Source organism: Oreochromis niloticus, linkage group LG16 (genome assembly GCF_001858045.2).
Source record: "Oreochromis niloticus isolate F11D_XX linkage group LG16, O_niloticus_UMD_NMBU, whole genome shotgun sequence".
Taxonomy (NCBI): domain Eukaryota; kingdom Metazoa; phylum Chordata; class Actinopteri; order Cichliformes; family Cichlidae; genus Oreochromis; species Oreochromis niloticus.
Genome location: NC_031987.2, coordinates 26,318,826 through 26,339,948, shown reverse-complemented (window position 1 = coordinate 26,339,948; position 21,123 = coordinate 26,318,826). Strand labels below are relative to the sequence as shown.

General features: G+C 40.9%; 1 protein-coding gene across 7 annotated transcripts in view; it reads left to right on the top strand.

The window, feature by feature from the left end:
- sema5ba (sema domain, seven thrombospondin repeats (type 1 and type 1-like), transmembrane domain (TM) and short cytoplasmic domain, (semaphorin) 5Ba) overlaps window positions 1–15,494 on the top strand; it is a 174,898-nt gene extending 159,404 nt beyond the window's left edge. For 4 of the 7 annotated variants that reach the window (XM_025903719.1, XM_019352735.2, XM_019352734.2 and 1 more), the window contains 5 exons: window positions 3,658–3,726; window positions 4,289–4,426; window positions 6,932–6,976; window positions 9,388–9,593; window positions 12,790–15,494. In XM_025903719.1, coding sequence (XP_025759504.1) covers window positions 3,658–3,726; window positions 4,289–4,426; window positions 6,932–6,976; window positions 9,388–9,593; window positions 12,790–12,966 — 635 coding nt within the window. In that variant the 3' untranslated portion in view covers window positions 12,967–15,494. Of the gene's footprint in view, window positions 1–3,657; window positions 3,727–4,288; window positions 4,427–6,931; window positions 6,977–9,387; window positions 9,594–10,527; window positions 10,612–12,789 lie in introns of all 7 variants that reach the window. The other 3 variants (XR_003216718.1, XM_025903720.1, XM_025903721.1) reach the window with 3 other exon arrangements.
- Window positions 15,495–21,123: the final 5,629 nt, after the last annotated feature.

The following is a 21,123-nucleotide window of genomic DNA, read 5'->3' as shown; positions in this document are numbered from 1 at the left end:
AGAAATTCAAAATCTTGTTCTGCCGTGTCACCACTGCTTGAGGTGCTTTTATCACACCTTCGGGCAGGCAATCATCTCCCACACCATGTAATTTCTGTGCCATCCCCTTTGCTAAATTGCTTCTTTCATCTTTTCCTAATGAATAAACCAGGTCTTAGATATATGAGAAGATAAACAGAAAACAACCCATCCTCCCACCGTGCCATTTCCTGCTGTGCTGCTGGAACTCGCAGCACCATGGCAACCCCTCCAGAAAGCTTTAAAAAGAGATCCACTTATGTTGTGGTACATATGGATATCTTATGTAATTTATCTGAGGTTTTGAATGCCCAGGTGTAGACAGTGTGTGTGTAATATTACTAAAAAAGCTTTTTTTAAAAATAGCAGACTTTATGAGATGGATTTTACAGAACCAACATATTTTCTTCACTATTCTCTGCGGATTTTAGCCATGTTGTATTATTTGGCCAGATTTTAGGAGGCTCATGATTGATAGTTCTGCTGCCACTGGTCTCGTTTCGATCATAAACCTTCCTCAAGCATGCCTGACAAAGGCCCATGCACCTCTCCTGGCTTTTCTTTCACACAGCTTCACTTTGCTACACACCTGAATACAAGCAGTGCATTAGATAAGAACATTGCTTCTGCTCACTGTGGAGATGAATGGAATTATGTTTGTGCTGCTTCCAGCTGAAAGATTACACGTTGGTCCTTCTCCAGAGAGCAAAATACTAAATATGAATCTGATAGAACGGGGTTGGAGCAGGAAAGGGAGAGCTGCAGGAGGAGGGTCATTTATTTTGGAGGGTTGCTGAGTTCATGTTCTTTAATGTTATTTGTCTGATAAGGTTTTATGTTATGATGTGTGTTTTGTTACCTTTTGATAAGATAGGCCAGTTGTGAATAGATAACACTATCGTGAATTTGTCAATGTGGGGTGTAGATAGATATAGCCATCACAGCATCATCCATTGGTTAGCAGACTTTGCATGTTGAAACATTAGCATTTTGGCCATGTTGCTTTCAAAGGCCAAAGTTAGTTGCCTTATTTAGACCAGCAGGTGGATTGCTAAGTGATCATCTGAGGCTGGCAAGTTTCCTTAGCAAGCTACATCCATAAACTGTATCCTTACAATGCACAGATACGGGCATCTGCTGCCTTGTGCTAAATAATATATATTTAACAGTCTGTAATTCACAGATTTATTTATTACTTCTTTTTTCTTTTTTTTTTTAGCAAAACCATGTTAAATATTTGCAGTTCAGTGAATTTAATTAGTGGTGGTGCAAGCTGTAGCGGAGAGTTGCCAGTAACAGCTGCTTGCTTTGTTTCACCTGCTAATAAAGGTTAAGTTGCAGCCATGCCCCTTACTTAACCTTTAACAAAGTCTTAGTGGCCATTGGAGGACCTGGCACTTTATTTCGGCTTCATAGAGGTTGTTTGTTGTTTCTGCAGGTGCAATGAAACCTTTGTTTTTGGCTGCTGAGTTCAAATATCAATTAACTTTCTCTAGACTGGAGCACTCCATCTTTAAATACTGTAGCAAGTACTTTCTCTTTCTTTATCAAGACTGAAGACAGGCATTTTTTTAAATATTAGGTGGACAAAAGATACCAGGGACTTGGCTTTTACCACACATAGTAGCAGCTTATCAATGAACCTGTAGAGTGTGAGCAGAGAATTAATACAGTAGCTGCAGAAAGGCCTCTTAAAGCACATAGTATTAGATAACAAAGTCATTTTAATGGAGAGATAGAATGAAGAAAACCTACATTACATAAAAAAAATCGAACAATTAAAAATTGATTTGCGTGTCGCAGTGAAATAAGTGCAACCCACCCATTCTGGCTTCCACAGGTTATAACTGATTGATTGATAGCAATCAAGAGCTGAAGTTTCGAGTTGCCGAGCAGTAACCAAGAAATATAAAGGAGATGTGTGCAAACCTCATGACAAACTACAAGAAATCACTTACTGCTGTGCTTTACTGCAAGGGGTTCTCCATCAAGTACTAAGCCACTTAATGACACACAATTGCATTCAATTTCTAACTTTCATGTAATGTGCTTTTTCTGGATGTTTGGTTTATGTTATTTCTCTTTTTAAAATGATTGTTCATTTTGTGAGCAAACTTACAAAGTCAGCAGGAGATCAAATAATTACTTCTCTCAATGTATTTAATAAAAGTGATACAGTGTTTATCTAGCATTCATGACTAAGATGGTGAGTATAGGTATAGCTTCCAGACAACAATTGGTGCACTATGTTGAGTCTCTTAACTTTAAACTGACCTTACAGAGCAAAAAGAACTCAAGAAAGTGGAATATAAAACAGTTCATGCTACACCTGTTTCATATCTGTGGCCTTGTGTAAAATTCAGATGTTCTGCCAAACTTTGTGGATTACGCAGACTTATGTTCATTTTTATTGCTAAGGTAAAAACATCCAAGAGGCGGGCATCCTAAATACCTGGACAAATAAAACAATCTAGCTATGACTACAGGTAAGTTGGGTTTTATGTATTTAGTTTAAGAACATATCTATACCTTAAAAGTTAAAAAAACAGAAACACAAGGGAAGAAGACTTAAATAAGAACAAAAAAAAGTTTGAGTATTCTTCTTTTCGCTTTTACTTTGAAGGTTAGCCTTGCTTTCCCCACATGTGATGATATGTGAGATGTATAAAAACAAGCCACCCCCCACCCCACATCTACTTCTATTCTGCTCCCACAAGGACATTGAAATATTCATGAGAGATCTGCCTGCTAATCCAGGAGGATGGGGGAAAAAAAGTCCACCTGCCGAACTCATAAGGTTTCATCCCGATTCTGATTCTAAGGTTTAATATCAAACAGCCTTGTTTTGTCGCTAACGTGTGATTTTTCATCTGTTCTTTCTTTAGTCTGCTGGGAAACAAAAACAGGCCCAGGCAAATATTCATTGTCTGCGATGCTCACGTGTATGTGTGAGTGTAGACAGATGTGTTATAGTGCAAATGACTTCTGTCAGATTTCAACAGCCCCTTCTTCTTAACGGTCACTTTCTTCAGATGCTTTTCCTTTTAAATCAGTCCGACTGTCATTCACACGGAGGGTAACGCTTACAGTCAGCCTCCTCGGTAATTACAGACAAAGAAAGGTAAATGACTTTCTGTCTTTTCCCCTCTTTGCCAAGATGCTAATCAGCCTCCTTTATCAGGTTAATGTTTTCCTGTTTGACGCGGACCAACAATCTCTGTTAACCCCGCACCAGTAGGCTGCCGGCAGTCTGTCTCGATCCCTATCTGTCTCCTCATCTGTTCGCTTATTGACAGGCGCAACATCAGTCATCTATTGGGGTCTTCCTGGTGCTGCCGACCTCGCCGCATGTGTAATTAGAGGCAAGCTGGCTGTCAGTCACGGGGATATTTGATGCCTCTGTCGCAGGTCATTTGATTAAAGTCTCCACCAGTAATGGAGGACAGCAGGTAGGACTATCAGGACAGAATACTAACGAGCAGCCCCCGGGCCTGATGCTGTTTCCGACTCTACAGTGTGATCACGCAGGTCGTCTGGGTGACAAAAATAAATGGGAATAAATGAAGCAATTAAAGCCGGTTGTAGTGATGCACGGTTATTGCACACATTTGAGCTGGTCAGTTTGTTTCATGTGTCTAGGTGGTTGTGCAGAACGAATGGAGCAGAGAGCAGAGCAGCTTGTTGGTGAGCGTCCGCCTGATAGGAAAGGTAAAAGAAGGCCTGTCCTTCTGCCTCCACTGAGGCTCTCTCTGCCAAAACTGCACACTTGAGAGCACGCTGAATAACAAACCAGCTTTTCATCAGGCTTTCATTTGTGGTAGCCTGTGCTCCCTCCACTCTGGTGCTTTTAAATACAGGGAGCGAAAGAGTGCAGCAAGTGCACGGTTCAAAGGGAGGCGCTGAAAGTTGGGCATTTTCTCTTTCCTCTTTGGTGGGAGCCTTTTGTTTACTGCTCGGTCGCCTGCTGCGGGGATACAGCACGAAAGCTTGGCTCGGGAGACAAACATCTCAGCTATGCACTAAACAAACTCTTCTGGTTTGCTCTTCCAATCCCGTTTACATCACAAACACTTTTGGTGTGTTTGGGGTCTCTTTTTTTTTCCTTTTTCTTTTTCTTCTTTTTCTTTTTTTGGCTGTGCAGAAATGTGAAAAGTACCCACAGGTGGTGACAGCTTGGGTGGGCCCATTGCTTTCCAGGCCTGAGTGTGAGCTTGATGTGGCCTTGTGGTTGCTGGGGTTTTTATTTATTGCTCTTTTTTTCTGTGTTTAGGTGGCTGGATGGCCTGGTCGCTGTGGTCGGCCTGTGATGACTCAGGCCTGCAGATGAGGAGTCGTGTGTGTGGTGCTCAGGGCAACACCCCCTGTGTGGGGAACAGCACTCAGCGTAGAGACTGCAATGAAATACCTGGTGAGTTGTTCGGCTCTCAGATGCATACTGTAACCGTGAAGCGTCCTTCAACATTCTCATCAGAGCTCAGTGTTGGCCTTTCAAGAGCTCCTTGCGAGCGTCCTTCCTTTTTCTCTGATTTTGAGGGTGTAGCCTGTATTTTATTTTGTGTCCTCGAATGTCACCAAAGACGCTGCTTTTCACTTCATGGTTTTAGCTCGCCTTTGTCACAAAAGCTGCATGATGCTGTTTTATGGGAAGTTGTAAGCATGCATTTTTGATGTGGAAAGCGAGGGTACACAAACAGCTAGCTGTTCTAGTGGCTCAGCCTTGTCTGTTTTTTGTTGTTTTTTCAGATTTTGTACATTTCGTGTCATTTTAATGGCAACAAAACTGACTGACAACACAACTAAATAGTTACCCCCAGGGGGCTGACAATATTTTCAGACACTCGGAGCATTTTGACATGCTCTGAAAGTGTTGTCAGTGTGGAAAAAAATGTAAGCATAGTCAGAGGACTTATTTGTATTCAGCGACAAAATATCTAAGTGGCTCACGCTTGTACTTAAAAAAGAACCTGTTGTAGGAAGTCATCTTTAAGCTGTGCTGGAATTTGTGAAACATGACTGGACCCATTGTAACAAACCCTTCTGTTCACTAAGGTAATCATTTAACAGAATATCAATATTTGATGTCCCCTGTATCAATACAATGCCCACCCCACACTCAAACCTGAAAGGTCTTCTACTGCAGCTTGATCTAATAGGTACCAACAGGTGTGTGAAACAACTGGTAATATGGGCTACTCTTACTCATGTCTATGCAGTTATTAATGTTTTTTAGAGAAGACAAAAGTCATATTTTACAAACTGAGCAGATGGAATGGAAGTCGTGTAATTAGTTAAAGTTGATCAGTTGTGTGTGTGGTTACAAATAGTGTCTCTTGAGCAGAAGGAAGGATCATCTCCATCCTCCGTCAGCTCCCCATCCTGCTTTGCGTTTGACTTTATGTCTAAAGTTTCTCCACTGCTTTGATGTTATTTTCGGGGTTTTGTTAAGTGCGCTGCTGTTATTCATCTGACATGCTTTCTTCTGTTGATAAAATTAGTTACCTCTCCAAGATGTGTAGTGTGTGCATGCTAACTGTGTTACAGCCAAAAGCTTTTGCTTAGACACGACTGAAAGTCTCAAAGTTGTTATGCTCATTTCCAACTACATACTTTTATTCTTGGACTGTTATTAGAATACGTTTGCATGGTTCACAGTCATGCTGATATTTCCCATGTATACTTGGCCTCTGTGCTTTGGTGATCTACTATAGCAACAGTATACACATTTATGAGATAAAATAAGAAAAAGCATACCATGTCCCCTTTTAAATAAATGATAATATTGGCACTCTGCCCTGCAACTGATCAGTTTATTATCTAACAATGCTCACCTACACAAACCAAAACCAGGGCTAACAATCTTCAGTATCATCGTTGTTATTGCTTCGACATCCATTTGAGGGTTTACTCAAGCTTAATATAAGGTACAACTTCAGACTTTTATTTTGCCAAGGTTTTTGATTTGCCAAATCGTCACTGACAGCTCACTCCAAAAGCCATAACTTGTTTGTTTGTCCAGGTTGTACCTACGCAGAATCAGCATCATCACAGTCTTCATCCTCAAACAGATATCCATAAAAAAGCACATATTGTTTGTGTCTTTGTAGTCGACATCCTCTTTGTGCACAAAACTCATTTGCTCATGTTGATTAACCATAATTAAGTCCATGTGAATGCAATAAGTTAGCAGCTGACCCAACTGGCCTCGGCGCACCTTGTTTTGCTGATGCCGATTTCAGAAAGTTTCTCCTGAAATGATCTTTCATGGCCTGCCAGCATAGGCCTCTCCAGGCTAAGAATCCCTAATGAGTCCAGACGAAGGCGATTAATATTAATGGGTTGTCACAACAGCAAATCACATCTAATTTTATTGCAGATTTCAATGAGGCGAAGGATGGATTTGTTAAGGTCACTTGCATAAGGGAGGCAGCTGTGAAGAAGCTGAAAATTTAAAAGAAATTCAATTCAATGAGGAACTGCAATATGAAACAACTGAAAACCACAGGCCTTCCTGCTCCTCCTCTTCCTCTGAAGAAGCTGAATGAGAGTGGAGCTGGTAGCAAGGATGTGTTGTACCTGTAAATGTTTGTCCTGGCCCTTAGTTTCTATCACACCAACTAGACAGGTTCAATTCAATGGGGCAGGGCTGTTGCTTCTCACTCAACAGTCCATTTTCCTCTAGAAATTCTTGAAATACACTGATTTAAAAGAAAAAAAAATCTCCATGGACCGTTTGTGCATCATTGAGGAGACATTTAAATTTTTCATTTACCATTTTTTTTCAGCATGTGTCAACTCCCCTGATGTTGCAACCAGTTGTTGTTGTGTTCTGAAGGCTGTTCCACCAGGGAATGCGTGCGTGTATGTGTGTGCATGCATGTGTGTGTCTGACTGTGTGTTCCTCTCCTCTCTGCAGTCATTCTCCCTGCATCTGGTTTTGATAAGGACCAACACTGTGGAGGTAAGTGGATTAACAGCTGCCTCCGCTTCATCTCCCTGTGCATGTTCAGGGTTTTTCTTTCCCCCTGTATGTTTCCACAGATGTCTGTCCATGATCTGTGTTTTCATACATTATATATATATTTATATGTACATTTCATATCTGTTATTATAGTCTGTTAAAATTCCTAACAGCCAGTCAGGAGGAGAAAGGACAATTCTTTTGTTTCATGTTTTTAATGGCCTCATACCTACTAATAGAAAAAAGAACCCTGGACAATGGTATTTCAGTCTTGCTTCATATTCTTATGGGCAACTTTAGTGGGTACACCTCAGCTGGTCATTAACTTAAATATCTAATCAATCAATCACATGGCAGGAGCTCAGTGCATTTAGGCATGAAGACATAGTAAAGATCACCTGGTGAAGTATTTGATTGGGGAAAACAGTGATATAAGTGATTTGGTTGCTGATGGATGTTGGTCTGAGAATTTCCCCGCACAACCAACTAGTTCACCTGGGCCAACTTTTATAGCCTGCAAAACCCAGGTTACCTACGTTACCTGACGATCCTCCCATGCCAGCAAAACAGCAAACCGTGGCTTTAATAAATGTGATTCTTAAAAATCACGATTCCACCTTGACATTGCAAATTATTCTGAAATGAGAAATCAACCAAGCAACAACAGAAGTCAACATTAAAATGGCTACCACACAACCTGGCCCACAAATGAGCTGACATCCACCCTCTTACTAAATCCAATTTTCGTACCACAGGAACAAATTAAGTGGTGGGAAGTAAAAGTGAATGTTGGCGGTTATAGGAATACGTGGCAAAATGGGTTCTAATTACAGGAGATTTCTAATAGTGTAACTGGTATTCAGAAAGGGGAAAGTAGTATCTGCCCTAGAAAGCAAATCTTTGCAAATAGGTTCAGCACGAAAAAACAATTAACCTAACAGCAAGTGAAAGTCTACTCATTGGTACCTAAATGAGCACCAGATCTCATCACAAGTGCTACCATATAATCTGTAGCTATACATCCCCACACGACACTGGATTTAAAGTATGAGCGTCAACCACAGTAGCACACCAAAAGGTTCCTCCAAGCAAAAACGTCAACACTAACCAAAATGTCCAAGACGCCAACAAAGGGGGAACCAAGCTACAACAAAGCTCAAAGCAAAGCAGATAATGGGTCTACAACAAAGCTACCAGACCAAACTACCAAGTTAAATATTTCACAGCACTATTCAAGTTCAACTTTGGAACTCTTACCTTTCACACATTTTACCAGTTACACTTTGCCAGATAGTTACACCAGAACACTAGTCCAGCCATGTGTCCAGTAAGGCCACGAATTGACAAGACAAATATGTTGGTGAAGCACTAGACACAGAGTTTATGCTCCTTAGTCCTAGTTTTTTAATACAGGTTGATCTTAACCCTAGTCTTCAGACATATACTTGTGGTGGATATTTATGCACCAAAAACAACGGTGCCAAAGAGCAAACTAGCAAGTTTCTGGAAACCAGGGAAATGCTCCCAAGACATTGTCTTCAACAACCTTTTCTGTCACACTAAAGAGATAGCGTGGTTGGTCTCCTATTGAGATCAACCACTGCAAAAGGGGATGCATGGCTCAGAGACTCATGTGGCTATACTCACCAAAAGCACACATGAAACTGTAAATTCATGGGTTTAATACCCAAGCACTATGCTATAGCTACTCTCTTCCAACATCAACCACAAAATACCTAAATTATTGTAACCAATCCAAAGAATTCTATCTTGTGTGGAACTCCCTAAGATACTCCTCACAATGCTAAATACCATTACTACTTTAGGCTGTACTCAGAACTTAGTTCAACTTGCATAAGCATTTAGCAAACCAAAAGCTAAGTTAGTAAGTCAGCACTGACTCAAAGTTCAATCTTACCAATGGGTCTAAAGATCCCGGACGAGCCCCCATTTGCCACAAACTGGTTCAAAGTAGGTGACATGAAGGGAGTTCACACAAGAGGTTTAATTAAATATTTAAAAAATATATATTAAACATAACCTAACCAAGAAACAGATCACCAAAAGGTTGATGTCAGGGGGGTGGAAGAGAGCGCCTGAGCAGTTTACCTGGGCTAACTTTTATGGCCTGCAAGACACAGGTTATCTGGATTAGCTGATGATCCTTCCATGGCAGCCAAGCAGAAGGTTTGGCTTTATTAGTTTGGGAAGTTTTTAACAAGGTAAATGAACACTCTAGTTTGAAAAAATGTGAATATTTGAGCAATTATTTCATGGTATTTCAGAGTTTATGGGTTAATTTAATGCATTAGACATGGTAAATATGAGTGTTAAAAAATGTCCTTTTTCAAGCTTATCTAATAATGTATACTCAAGCTTTGCTAACACCATGTGTCATCTTTATTTTGCAGCATTTACCTCCATCCACCTAATTGCCACTGGTGTTTCCTGTTTCCTTGGGGCGGGGCTGCTATCTTTCCTGATCTATGTGTACTGTCAACGTTTCCACAAGCCTTCTCAAGAGTCTGCCATCATTCATCCCACCACCCCAAACCACCTCAACTACAAGGGCAATACCACGCCAAAGAATGAGAAGTACACACCAATGGAGTTTAAGGTAAGTGAAGCACACAATATTATGCAGAAATACAAATGAAAGTTCTGTTTACTCGGTGTTATTCAAATACACAAACACGCACACAATGTAAATATTAAGGATTCAAGGGCAGTGGGTGTGATTCATGTTTTATTTAGAGCTTTTATTCATTCATTTATCTCAATGGTGCAGTACGCGCAGAAGATGAATTACTGTTAATTTCTCTTCCTTCTCGCTCCTATACAGAGCCTGTATGGCTTTACTACCTGCACCAAGCCCTTATGAATGGGGCTCATTAGCTTTCTAAAGCATTAGTCAGCCTGCGACCTCCCACTGCTATCGGTCTACTGTGCATTCACATTTACAGCAAGTCAAGAAGCTGTTTTCCTTAGAAGCCTGTAGACTTTTAATGACATTTTGCGTCCTTCAATTGTTTTACTCTCTGATTGAGTTGGGATATTGTTATTGCATTTCTTGTTCCTGTTTCTGCAAGATGCTTTTGAGAAACAGCTGAAAAAATGATCTTAAACTCTTCTTGAGCAAAACTAGGAGGTTTGATCTTCACTCCAAAATCAGAAATTGTATCTGTCTTTAAAATTCTGGTTAGGTGTCCTTCCCTCCTGCCTCACTGAATGACCATAGAGGATGTTCAAAAAAAAGAATACTACAATGATCATTTAACAATTGCATCTGCACCACCTCCTTCTTGTAAAGGTGGCTGTATAATATGCAGTTTTGGGCTGTCATGGACAAACTTACAACTACTAACCTACAAGCAGGAATGCAGCATGGCGATGTCGCGCTAATCATTTTGACGCTGGCCCTTTAGTGGAAAAAAATGCAAATGGAGTAATAGAAGTAAAATGTTCCAAATAAAATGTTTGTAATTCAAACAAAGAATAAAATCCAGTTGACTTGTGGCAGCAGAAGCTTGTTTGTGTGATGTGTCCTTCAGCTGTTATCATGACTGCGCCAAGGGGGACGTAGCATGGAGACAAATAACGGAGGAGTAACAGCCATGCATCTTGGCACCGCCTCAGTAGGTATTTTCATCATACTGTCTCCATGCATCAAACTTGATGTCCTAGCCAGGTTGATTAGATCCAAGTCACACAGTGTGGACTGTAATGAACTTATAAGGTTGTTAAAATCTTGCAGTGTAGACACCTTAAGGAAAGAGGCTGGAAGGGATTTAGTCCCGAGTGCTTCAACCATAAAAAAAATCCCCCACATAGGAGAAAATCTATGTTACGTCATGATATCTCTCAGAAAGGGCTGGGCCATTCACATTTTACTATTGTAGCCAGGCACTCACCAGATGATGTCAATTAAGTCTGTCAGAGTTTTGAGTTTAAAGCCTTTGGGATGAGGTTCAAACTGGGCCATGCTTTTCGACTTTAACATTAACCTCGTGCATTGCAGTCTGTTGGTGTTTGTCACTAAATATCTTTTTTAATAACATTTAATTTCAACTTAACTTTATTTATATAGCGTCAGATTAACCACAGTTGCCTCAGTGCTTTACGTTGTAAGGTTAAGACCTCAACAATCAGACGAACCCTATGACAAAGCACTTGGCTACTTGGGAAAAACTTCGTTTTAGCTGTGAATGTGCTGGTCTTTGCTTAAAGATGAATGTTAAAAACTAATTTTAAAAAACAAAGCTAAATTTGTGTTTCAGGGTTACATTTGGACAAATAGAGCCCCTTTTTTCTCCTTTCCACACAGACTGTTTACCTGCCAGACTGGAAACTGACTGCAAATAACAACCAAAATTCCTTTTGCCACTGATTCTATATATTGTACAGTATGTTGTCTGTTTCTAGAGGTTACTGTGCACATCAGACCACAATTTGGTTAGGCTGTCTACCCCACAAGCATCATGGCATATGTAAAGATTGTCACTTTGCTCATTATCTCCTTAGTAAAAGCCTGTAATATTAAAATAGAAATATCATAGTATTATAAAGCTATTTTTAGTCTGTACACAACTTTTTTTCTGCCAGCCAGCACAGATTCATCATTCATCATCAACAAACGTGGTGCCAAATAACTATTTCTCATCCCAGTGTTTTTTGATCGTGTCAGCCTCTCGATACTTGTTGTCTTCACTGTTATTGTTGGCGGTTGTGTGGATGTGTTGCTGACAGCCATCGTGGTGTTGAGAGCCCGTACTCATTAGCTTTAATGACCAGAGGGGATAGCCAGACTCTGCTGGATGTGCATCCGATGTCACCATGTAGCACTACGGCACTGTTTATGCAGTGGCTTCCCTCTCCTCCAGGCCAATTTATGTTGCCCACTGTTGTGTATTTCACTGACTCTAACCTGATTATCTTCCTGCCCTGCTCCCCAGAGCTGTTCAGATGGATTACATTAGTCTAATGCTTCCCCTGGAAAGTGTTTCACCTTATGGTCGGCTTTTACCAGAGACTCAGCAAATGCATTAGAATAAAATGTGGGTTTTAGACTTGTTTTTATTTGAGAGCTCCGATGAATTCCCGCCATCTCCTATATTAAGAGTATTGAGTATGCTTGACAAGATCCAAATTAAATTTGTTAAATTGGTTTGCTTTGGTTATGAATACACTTTCGCTCACACAATAACCTCAAAGCTACTGGAGGTATTTTATTTACCTGCAGGGAAGATTAACTTCTATATTATCTGCACATCTGTAGAATGGAAAACAAACTGTCCACGCTGAAAATCAAATCTCTGTCTCAAGAATTCCATCTATAATTGAATCCTCAAAACTGAAAGTAACTGAAAATATATTCCAGTGTTGCATTATTTTCCAGATCTACATGTATGAGGGATTTTCCAGAAGTGGATGCCTGTATCTGTAACGAAGCAGATTGAGCTGCATAAGAGTCAAGTGTACTTCAGTAAAATAACATTTATTTTGGAAAAAATACTTGACAAGCTCATTTGCATTGGAAACATGCTGAAGTATTTTTATTGCTTTGGCAGCCAAACAACTCGAGGATATATTCACATTCACTTCCTCACCAAGTTAGAAGATAAGATTACTCATGTGGGTATAATAATTATGAGGCTAAAGAAAAAGACAGTTGGCTTAGCTTAGCATGAAGATGGTAAATAAAGGGGATGGCTTACTTGGCTGTTTAATGTTTATAAAATATTGTCTACTGGCATAGTGTTTCATAGTGTGCATATGATTTTAATGTGACTTTCTTCCCTTCTGTGTTATTTCAGACACTGAATAAAAACAACCTGCTGCCCGATGAAAGATCCAATTTCTACCCAACACCGCTCCAGCAGACGAACGTCTACACCACCACCTACTATCCCACAGCGCTCGGCAAATTTGACTACCAGCCCAACTCATCCCCATCACCGTGCAGGACCTACAACCACACTAACAATAGCTGAGACCCGCCCCAAATCCGGCTCTCCACCCCGCTGCCCCAAACGGACGCCACCCCCCAATGCCATGGTGACATAACTGAACCGACATGAACTGAAGTGTTTTTCAGAGCTTGGCCAAGTTCCTCTGATCACCATCGCCCCCTGTCTTTGCTTTCTAGCCTCTTCTCATTTGTTTTTAAGGGTCTTTTGGGAACTTTCCATCAGGAGATCTGGATTGGAGAAGAATGCCCCTGTCCTATTATAGTCGGGAACTTATGCAAGCAGCTGGGGCTGTGTTGTTGTAAAGGCCCGACTGGATAAAGCAGTGTCAACTCTCAGCTTCATGCAGAGAACTAGTGGAAAACTCTACGAGGACGAGTAACGGCTTTAGACAGATTGTTATTACCGCGCACTTCAGTGCAGATGCCGGGTCGGTCGAGCATCCGCACTTCCAGAGGCTAACACGAACACAATAAATTTAAAAAGAAGAAACATTTCTGTGGATCTGGGTCACCGTTTTATGCCTCTCCATCACAAACCACATTCTCAGCCTGTAATGAACTTCGAGTCCCTCGACAGCAAAAGCAGTTACAGAGAACAAAAAGCACGTATAGCTACGTCCTGGCCACACAGCACAAAGCAAGAGAACAACAGTAAAAAACAGAAAGCTCAATGAAGTCAATGCTGGAGTAAATTAGAGATCAATATCAGCTCGGTTGTTTGGGGGAGGGGGACCCACGCCCTTCATTGTTGCTATTTCACACGACAGAAAAGATAAGAAGTTTGGAGTTGATTAGGGTTTGACTTCACATCATCCTCAGTCGAAGGAGAAATATACCGCTTATGATTCGAGTCCCTTGTCTTTAGTGGGCAGGGATATATCGACTCCTACAGTCAAAGCACGGAGCGTTGGAAGCGTTCTGAACTGTAAAAGCTTTGGGAATTCCGTGGGTGCCTGTATGCAATAGAAGGCAGGGGCGAGATTTGTTTTATTTCTACTTTTTTTTTCTCTATTTTTTGTTTTCCTTTTCAAGAACAATACAGACTTCTGGAAGGGAATTGATTGATTCTCCAATTGATTCTCCAATGGATGCATCGATTCTGCTGAGTGCTAAATAGCCCGGTGGTCATATCAAATATGGCCAGTGTGCTGAACAAGTGGACTGGATTTTCTATGATGGTAGAATAAGCTAGTAGATTGTCACTTGTTCATTTTCCTCTTTTTTTTTAAATGTTTGTTTTTCTAAGATGATAATTGTTTTATGCTCAGATGAGCTGTAGCATAGGAAGAAATATTTTGTTAAATAAGATAACTAATTATTTCTTGTTTCTCTAATTTCCATTTCACTGAATGAACACATTCCTTTTGTTTTTGATTGTTCGGCTTTGCGACCATTGCATCTTCGATACATGAAATGTTAACACACACAAAAAAATAAAAGGATTTCAATTATATTGTTTTTGCAAAGAATGTCAAAAAATATCCATCTGGGCCCTCTTGAAGAGAAAAGAAAATTGCTAAATTACGCTTGCCTAAGTTTACCAGTGAACATCAAAAGGGATGCATGCGTGTTTGAATGTAAGTGTGCTTGAATGAGCAAAGAGAGCCTACTGTATTTTGTACAATGTAAATGCTTTCATACATATGACTATGACGTCTGTAAAGCGCGCGCGCGCGTGTGTGTGTGTGTGTGTGTGTGCGCACCTTTCCACATTCTGTTGCAGGCATTCTACTGTTTCCTTTTCCTGTTTCATGTATGAGATGTTAATCATTGTAAGTTAAAGCATCACACCTCTGGTCCGTGCGGAGGTGGAAAGGACGTTATTTATAGTCAAAGCTTGGTTTATAAAGGGCATTGTCACAGCTATATTTTATTATTATTGCCTGATCGATGAATGCTAACCCAGCAATGCTTTTCAGTTCAGCTAATGTACATGCACGAGATGAGAGCTCTATCTGTATATAGGAGCGACAGCCTTCTACCCATTTAATGTCCTTGAAGACAGTTGTGTATATGTATCTGTATATTGTATAGCTAACACTGTTTGTTTAAAAAAAAGCCTTATAGTTGTTTAAAGAAAAAAAAGTACAGCAGCTAAGTACACACCAACCATGAGGTTTGTTTGGGGACAGAGCTCCACAATGTGACCGACCGCTTGTGACTTGTGACCTTTCCCAGCTGCTCAAACATCAAATCTCCAGAGTCACATGAACCTGGAATGAAAATAACCCACCAATGAGAATACCGCGTATTATACGCTGGAAATGATCATTTATAACGGTGATATGAAATTTAAAAAGATGTCATTTTGATGTAAACTAAGCTTGTGGTCAGACGGGCGTTCAACTGATTGGTCGATCTCGAGCTCTGTCCCCTGCGATGTGAGGCTCTGTGTCCTTCTATGCAACTTACCAGGTGTACTGTTAGACCTGTCATGTAGACAAATGTATAGTAATCACTGCCTTTTAGACACTGTGAATTTTTGGTACCCTATATTTTTGTATATTGTACATTATCAAAGGACAATAAACCTTGATGCCAACATAAAAAGTTAATAGGTTTTGGTTTTTTGGGGGTTTTACTGGCCAGTAGCTGAAATTCATATTATCAAATAGGAAATGTAAGCAAAAAGTCAAAGATGAAACAAGAACTTCCAGATTCTGCTCTGTAAGTAGGAAAACCTGATGCAAAGTCCTAATGATGCTTTAGTTAGACTATAATAATTATACCAAACAGGAAAAGAACCATAGACAATGCATTGAACAGCAACTCAATGCATTTATGACCTGGCGAAGTTCAAAGTGAGCGTCAAAATAGGGAAGAAGGTTATTTAAGCAGCTTTGAAAGGGGCATTGTTAGCAGCAGACAGAGTATTTCAGAAACTGTTGATGTGCTTGGATTTTCTCTTGGGTTTACAGAATATGGTCTGAAAAATAGAGTATCAAGTGATTGATTGGCAGGTCACTGAGCAAACTGCCTTGTCGATGTGAGAGGAGTCAAACTACTTTGAGCTGACAGGAAGGCAACTATTTGTTACATCCATGGTATGCAGAAGAGCATCTCTAAATACCGAACGTGAAGCAGATGAGCTACACAAGCAGAAGACCACACTTGGTGCTGTTCCTGTCACCTAAGAACTGGAGACTGAGGCTACAATTCCCAAGCGGGTCACCAAAACTGGGCAAGAGAAAATTAGAAAACTGGTCCCCGGTCTGATGAGTCTTGATCAGAATTTGGTGGAACCAACATGAAAATACTGATGTCTTGTTACTGACCATGTCCATCCCTTTATGACCACAGTGTACCATCTTCTGATGGCAGCTTCCAGCAGGATAACACACCAGGTCACAAGGTTTAAATCCTCTCAAACTGGTTTTATGAACATGTACTCGAATGGTAAAAAAAAAAAATGGTTCCAATATAGCACTTTTCTACTTTACTTGAGCACTCAAATCACTTTATACGATAGGCCTCATTCACACAAACATTTTTCTCTCTGCTTTTTCTAGCAAAGTGCTTTCAGTCTAACATTCACACTCCCATGCAATAAGTTTGCTCATTGACAACAACAGTGACAGTCTCTATTTTTATGGTAAAGCCAGAATATCAAAGAAAAATTTAAAAAAAGCTAATATAATTACATAAAACTTACAAAAGAATTTGTATGTATTTGATCCCCTACAACACACCAGAATTGTGGCTCCCAAAGACTGACTGTGTACCAATGCTGCACACAGAATAAATCACTCAATTAGAGATATTCCCAATCTCAGCCCATTATGTGTAAAGTGTACCTATCCACAGAATCCACTTCTCTCATTCTGACCTCTCCACCACCAAAGAGCTGTCAAAGAATGTCAGGGGCAAGATTGTAGACCTGTACAAGGCTGGAATGGGAGAAGCTTGGTGAGAATGTGATGACTATTTGAAAATGGAAGAAATATAAAATAACCAACAGTTGTCGTTGGTCTAGAGCTCCATGCAAAATCTTGCCTCATGGGTTCAGGATGATCATGAGAAAAGTTGTGAGTCAGCCTGTCTTAAGTTTGCCATCAATCATCTCACAGATTCAGAGAAAGGCTTGGGAGACAGTGATGTGGTCAGATGAGACCAGAATCAAGCTCTGTGACATTAACTCGACCCACCATGTTTGGAGGAAGAGCAATCCTGGCTGTGACCCAAAGAATTCAATCCTCATAGTCAAGAACAGAGATTAAAACAGGGGTGTCGAACACCAGGACTCAAGGGCCGGTGTCCTGCAGGTTTTAGATATCGCCCTGGGTCTACACATCTGAATCAAATGATTAGTTCATCACCAGGCTTCTGGAGAACTACAAGACACGTTGAGGAGGTAATTTAGCCATTTGAATCAGCTGTGTTGGATCACATCTAAAAACTGCAGGACACCGGCCCTCAAGGCCTGGAGTTCGACACCCCTGGCATAATGTTTTAATCAATAGGTGCTGAACTCCAGGCCTCGAGGGCCGGTGTCCTGCAGTTTTTAGATGTGATCCAACACAGCTGATTTAAATGGCTAAATTACCTCCTCAACGTGTACAGGAGGACTTCACCGCACTGAGAGTCCAGTGGACTGGGGCATGTACCATAAATTCTTGGACAAGAATCTCTTTCCCTCAGCCAGAACACTGAAGATACACTGACGGTTGTAGATGGGTCTTCCAAGATGTCAGTGACCCAAAATATACCACAGAGGCAACAAAGGAGTTGGTAAAGAAGAATCACATTAAAGGTCACGGAGTGGTCTAGTGAATCTCCAGACCTCAGTCATATAGACAATCTGTGCTGTGGAGGGAGCTGATGTTTTGAGTTTCCAAGCAGCAGCCAAGTTTATGTAAAGAAGAGTTGACCAAAATCCTTCCTGACATCACTGCAAACATGGTGATCAACTACCTTGCCTTTATTAGTGCTTGGCAGCAAGGACTTCTCCACCAAGTACTTAGTGGAACTTAACTCACTCGATAAATTTCTAACTTTTATATAATGTGTGTGTGTGTGTGGGGGGGGGGGTTCTGGATTTTTGGTTAACGTTAACACATTGTTTACCTCATAAAAACTGAGTGGAAATAAGAATTAAAAGACCTTTTTTTTTAGAGCAACTGTTTTGATGAAGTAGTCCTAATGACATGAGTAAATTAGGACGTCATAATTATTGTGCTAAGTAACACCTCTGTAAACCCATCACTCCATGTAAAAGGACTACTGTAAAAAAGGGCTCCTTTCCATGTAACAGGTGTGTTGTGAGGCTTTCAGTTCCTTCAGCAGTGATTTGTCCTGTTTTGACAGTAGCCTATAAACCAAAACCTTAAAGAAAATGAGAGCAGGAATGAAGTGTACCCTACTGTTAGAAAGAAAGAAATGAGTTTAGTTGAAAGCTGAAAATAGAAGATTTCTGTTGTCATTCACCCTGTTGCTGTTTTCTTTATTCCACACACCCGACCCAGCTACCTGTATGTGTGCTTTGCTCTTGAGCTGCCTAAAGCTCACAGTTTGAAATGCAGAGCCTTCAGCTTTCAGGCCCCTCTTCTGTTAAGCAGCTCCCAGTTTGGATTCAGGAGACAGAAACCCTTTCTACTTTTAAGATTAGGCTTAAAACTTTCCTTTTTGATAAAGCACATCGTTGTTGCTGGATCAGGTGACCCTGAATCCTCGCTTAGTTATGCTGCAATAGGTCTAGGTTGCAGGGGCTGCCCATGATGCACGGTTTCTTTTTCACTCACTATGTGTTTATACACCACTCTGCATTTAATCAGTAGTCATTTTTAATCTCTGGCTCTTTTCCACAGCGTGTCTTCGTCCTGCCTTCCTCCCCTCACCCCCAACCGGTCATGCCAGATGGCCGCCCCTGAGCCTGGTTCTGCCGAAGGTTTCTTCCTGTTAAAAGGGAGTTTTTCCTTCCTACTGTTGCCAAAGTGCTTGCTCAAACGGGGTCATATCATATACATATATCTATTCTTTGTCGCTTGTCCTTGTCAAGGTCACAGGGGGGCTGGAGCCTATCCCAGCTACCATACGTTGAGAGGCAGGGTACACTCTGGATGGGTACTCCAGCCTGTTGCAGTGCTAACACGGAGAGATAGACAACTATTCACACTCATATTCACACCTATGGGCAATTTAGATTTTCCAGTTAACCTAACCCCACTAACTGCATGTCTTTGGACTGTGGGAGGAAGCCGGAGTTCCTGGAGAGAACCCACACAAACACAGGGAGAACATTTAAACTCCGCACAGAAAGGCCCCGGCCAGGTGGTGGAATCAAACTCAGGACCTTCTTGCTGTGAAGCAACAGTGCTTATCACCTCGCCACTGTGCTGCCCATCATATATAACATATGTGATATGGGTTTTCTCTGTATTTTTGTTGGGCCTTAACCTTACAATATAAAGTGCCTTGAGGCAACTGTTGTTGTGATTTGCCGTTATATAAATAAAACTGAACTGAAAATTGAATTGGACTCACAAACGTGGGGACCTACATTGTAACACTATCTCCTGGATGACAGCTGGATGGCAGCAATATGGACCAAAACTATTTGAGCATCAATGGGTAAGGCTGTGTATCAACACCAGCGAAGAAAATAAAACTAACACTACAATTTATCTGGCTAAAATGTATCAGTGTTGCCAAAGACTGAAGGGTTGACATAATGCTCATTTTTCTGTGTCCCATAATACCAATTTTGGTCTAACAATAAAACACATAAATATACTGCGTGACATATCAGACTGTGGATTTATAGTGCACAGTCTATGTAGTGACAGTAATTTTCAAGGATTTAGAGGATTATCTAGTCTCTTCGGGGACAATAGTAATAATGGTGCACAGGCATAACAATTTTTATTCCTATACAGCAATCCAACCTGATTGTGTCTTTCATAAAATACACATGAATGAGTAAGCAGACAGTTTGTGATCTTGTCCTTCTTGCTGTAGGCTTACAAACTTGTCAGCAACCTTCAATTAAAACCAACCACTGAAAGATTGAAAATTAAAGATTTTTTTAAAAACAGTATAGAAACCACAACTTGCTAATAGACCAACAAAAGCACAAACAAGAGTAGCCAATATATATATGCCCCCATTTGATAACAGATGCTTTCTGCAGGTAGATGGGCGGTCCCAAGCTGCCCACGGACTGCCAATGGACTACCACTGGCAGATAATTTCCCCACGAACCAGCATTTATGGTTCAGCAGGGTTGGTGCGTTTGTAGTTGGTTGGCAGTCCTGTTGCATCCGCTCTGTTGTCAGATAGAGGCAATGGACAAAGTATAAGGTACAACAAATCTCAGGGCCACTCTTACTCTCTTTTATGCTATTGTGTTAAGTTATACCATACAAAGAACTGAAATGAAACCGAATGCTAAACAACAAAAAGCTTTTCATGCTGTATTTTTTTAACTCAAAATTGCTGTGTACTCCGCTGTCACTCCCTTCCCTATTCCAGCCTAGTAGTTAACCAACCAAGATGTGCAGACGCATACATAATCCGCATGTAGCAGTGCGCCGTCAACAGTAGTCTGGACACAATTTAGTAAAAATGCAGTGGCTATTTTTTATAATTTGGTTAAGTGAGGTAACACATGTCTGAGTGCAGTCTGCCCAGGACTCAAAGAGAGTTAAATGCAAGTAATGCAGTACACAGCCACGCTGTGACATTTCACAAGAGACTAAAAATCAGCAAGTAAAGTAGAATTAACACCAGTTTTATCACTCAGTAGCCTACTTTTCACCAAGATGCAAACCCACCCGAAACTGTGTGTAGCCTACTACAGGCCAGACCAGTAGAGCCACATTATGAGTCAGAAATGCTTCACAGAAGTGCATCCTCTTCTCTTGACTCCCAGAAGAAATGATTGCAGTGTTGGAATCTGTTGCTTTATGAGAGGAGGAGAGATGGATGAGACAAACCAGCGGAGTAGTCAGGGTGTGTCCAGCAGAGTGCCTGTGGATCACTGCGGGTGCCAGTGGCCTAGACACCGGCACTTTATCACCACACCACAATGATTCTGTTGCTGTGCAGAAAATCAAGATCAAAGCACGAGAACAGCAACTGTCACACAAGTCAGGTAAGGGCATTAAATATAATCTGAATTATTGTGGCTGCACACCAGTCTCTACCTCTAACATAAATAACTGAGAGTACTGTTTGCATTTTA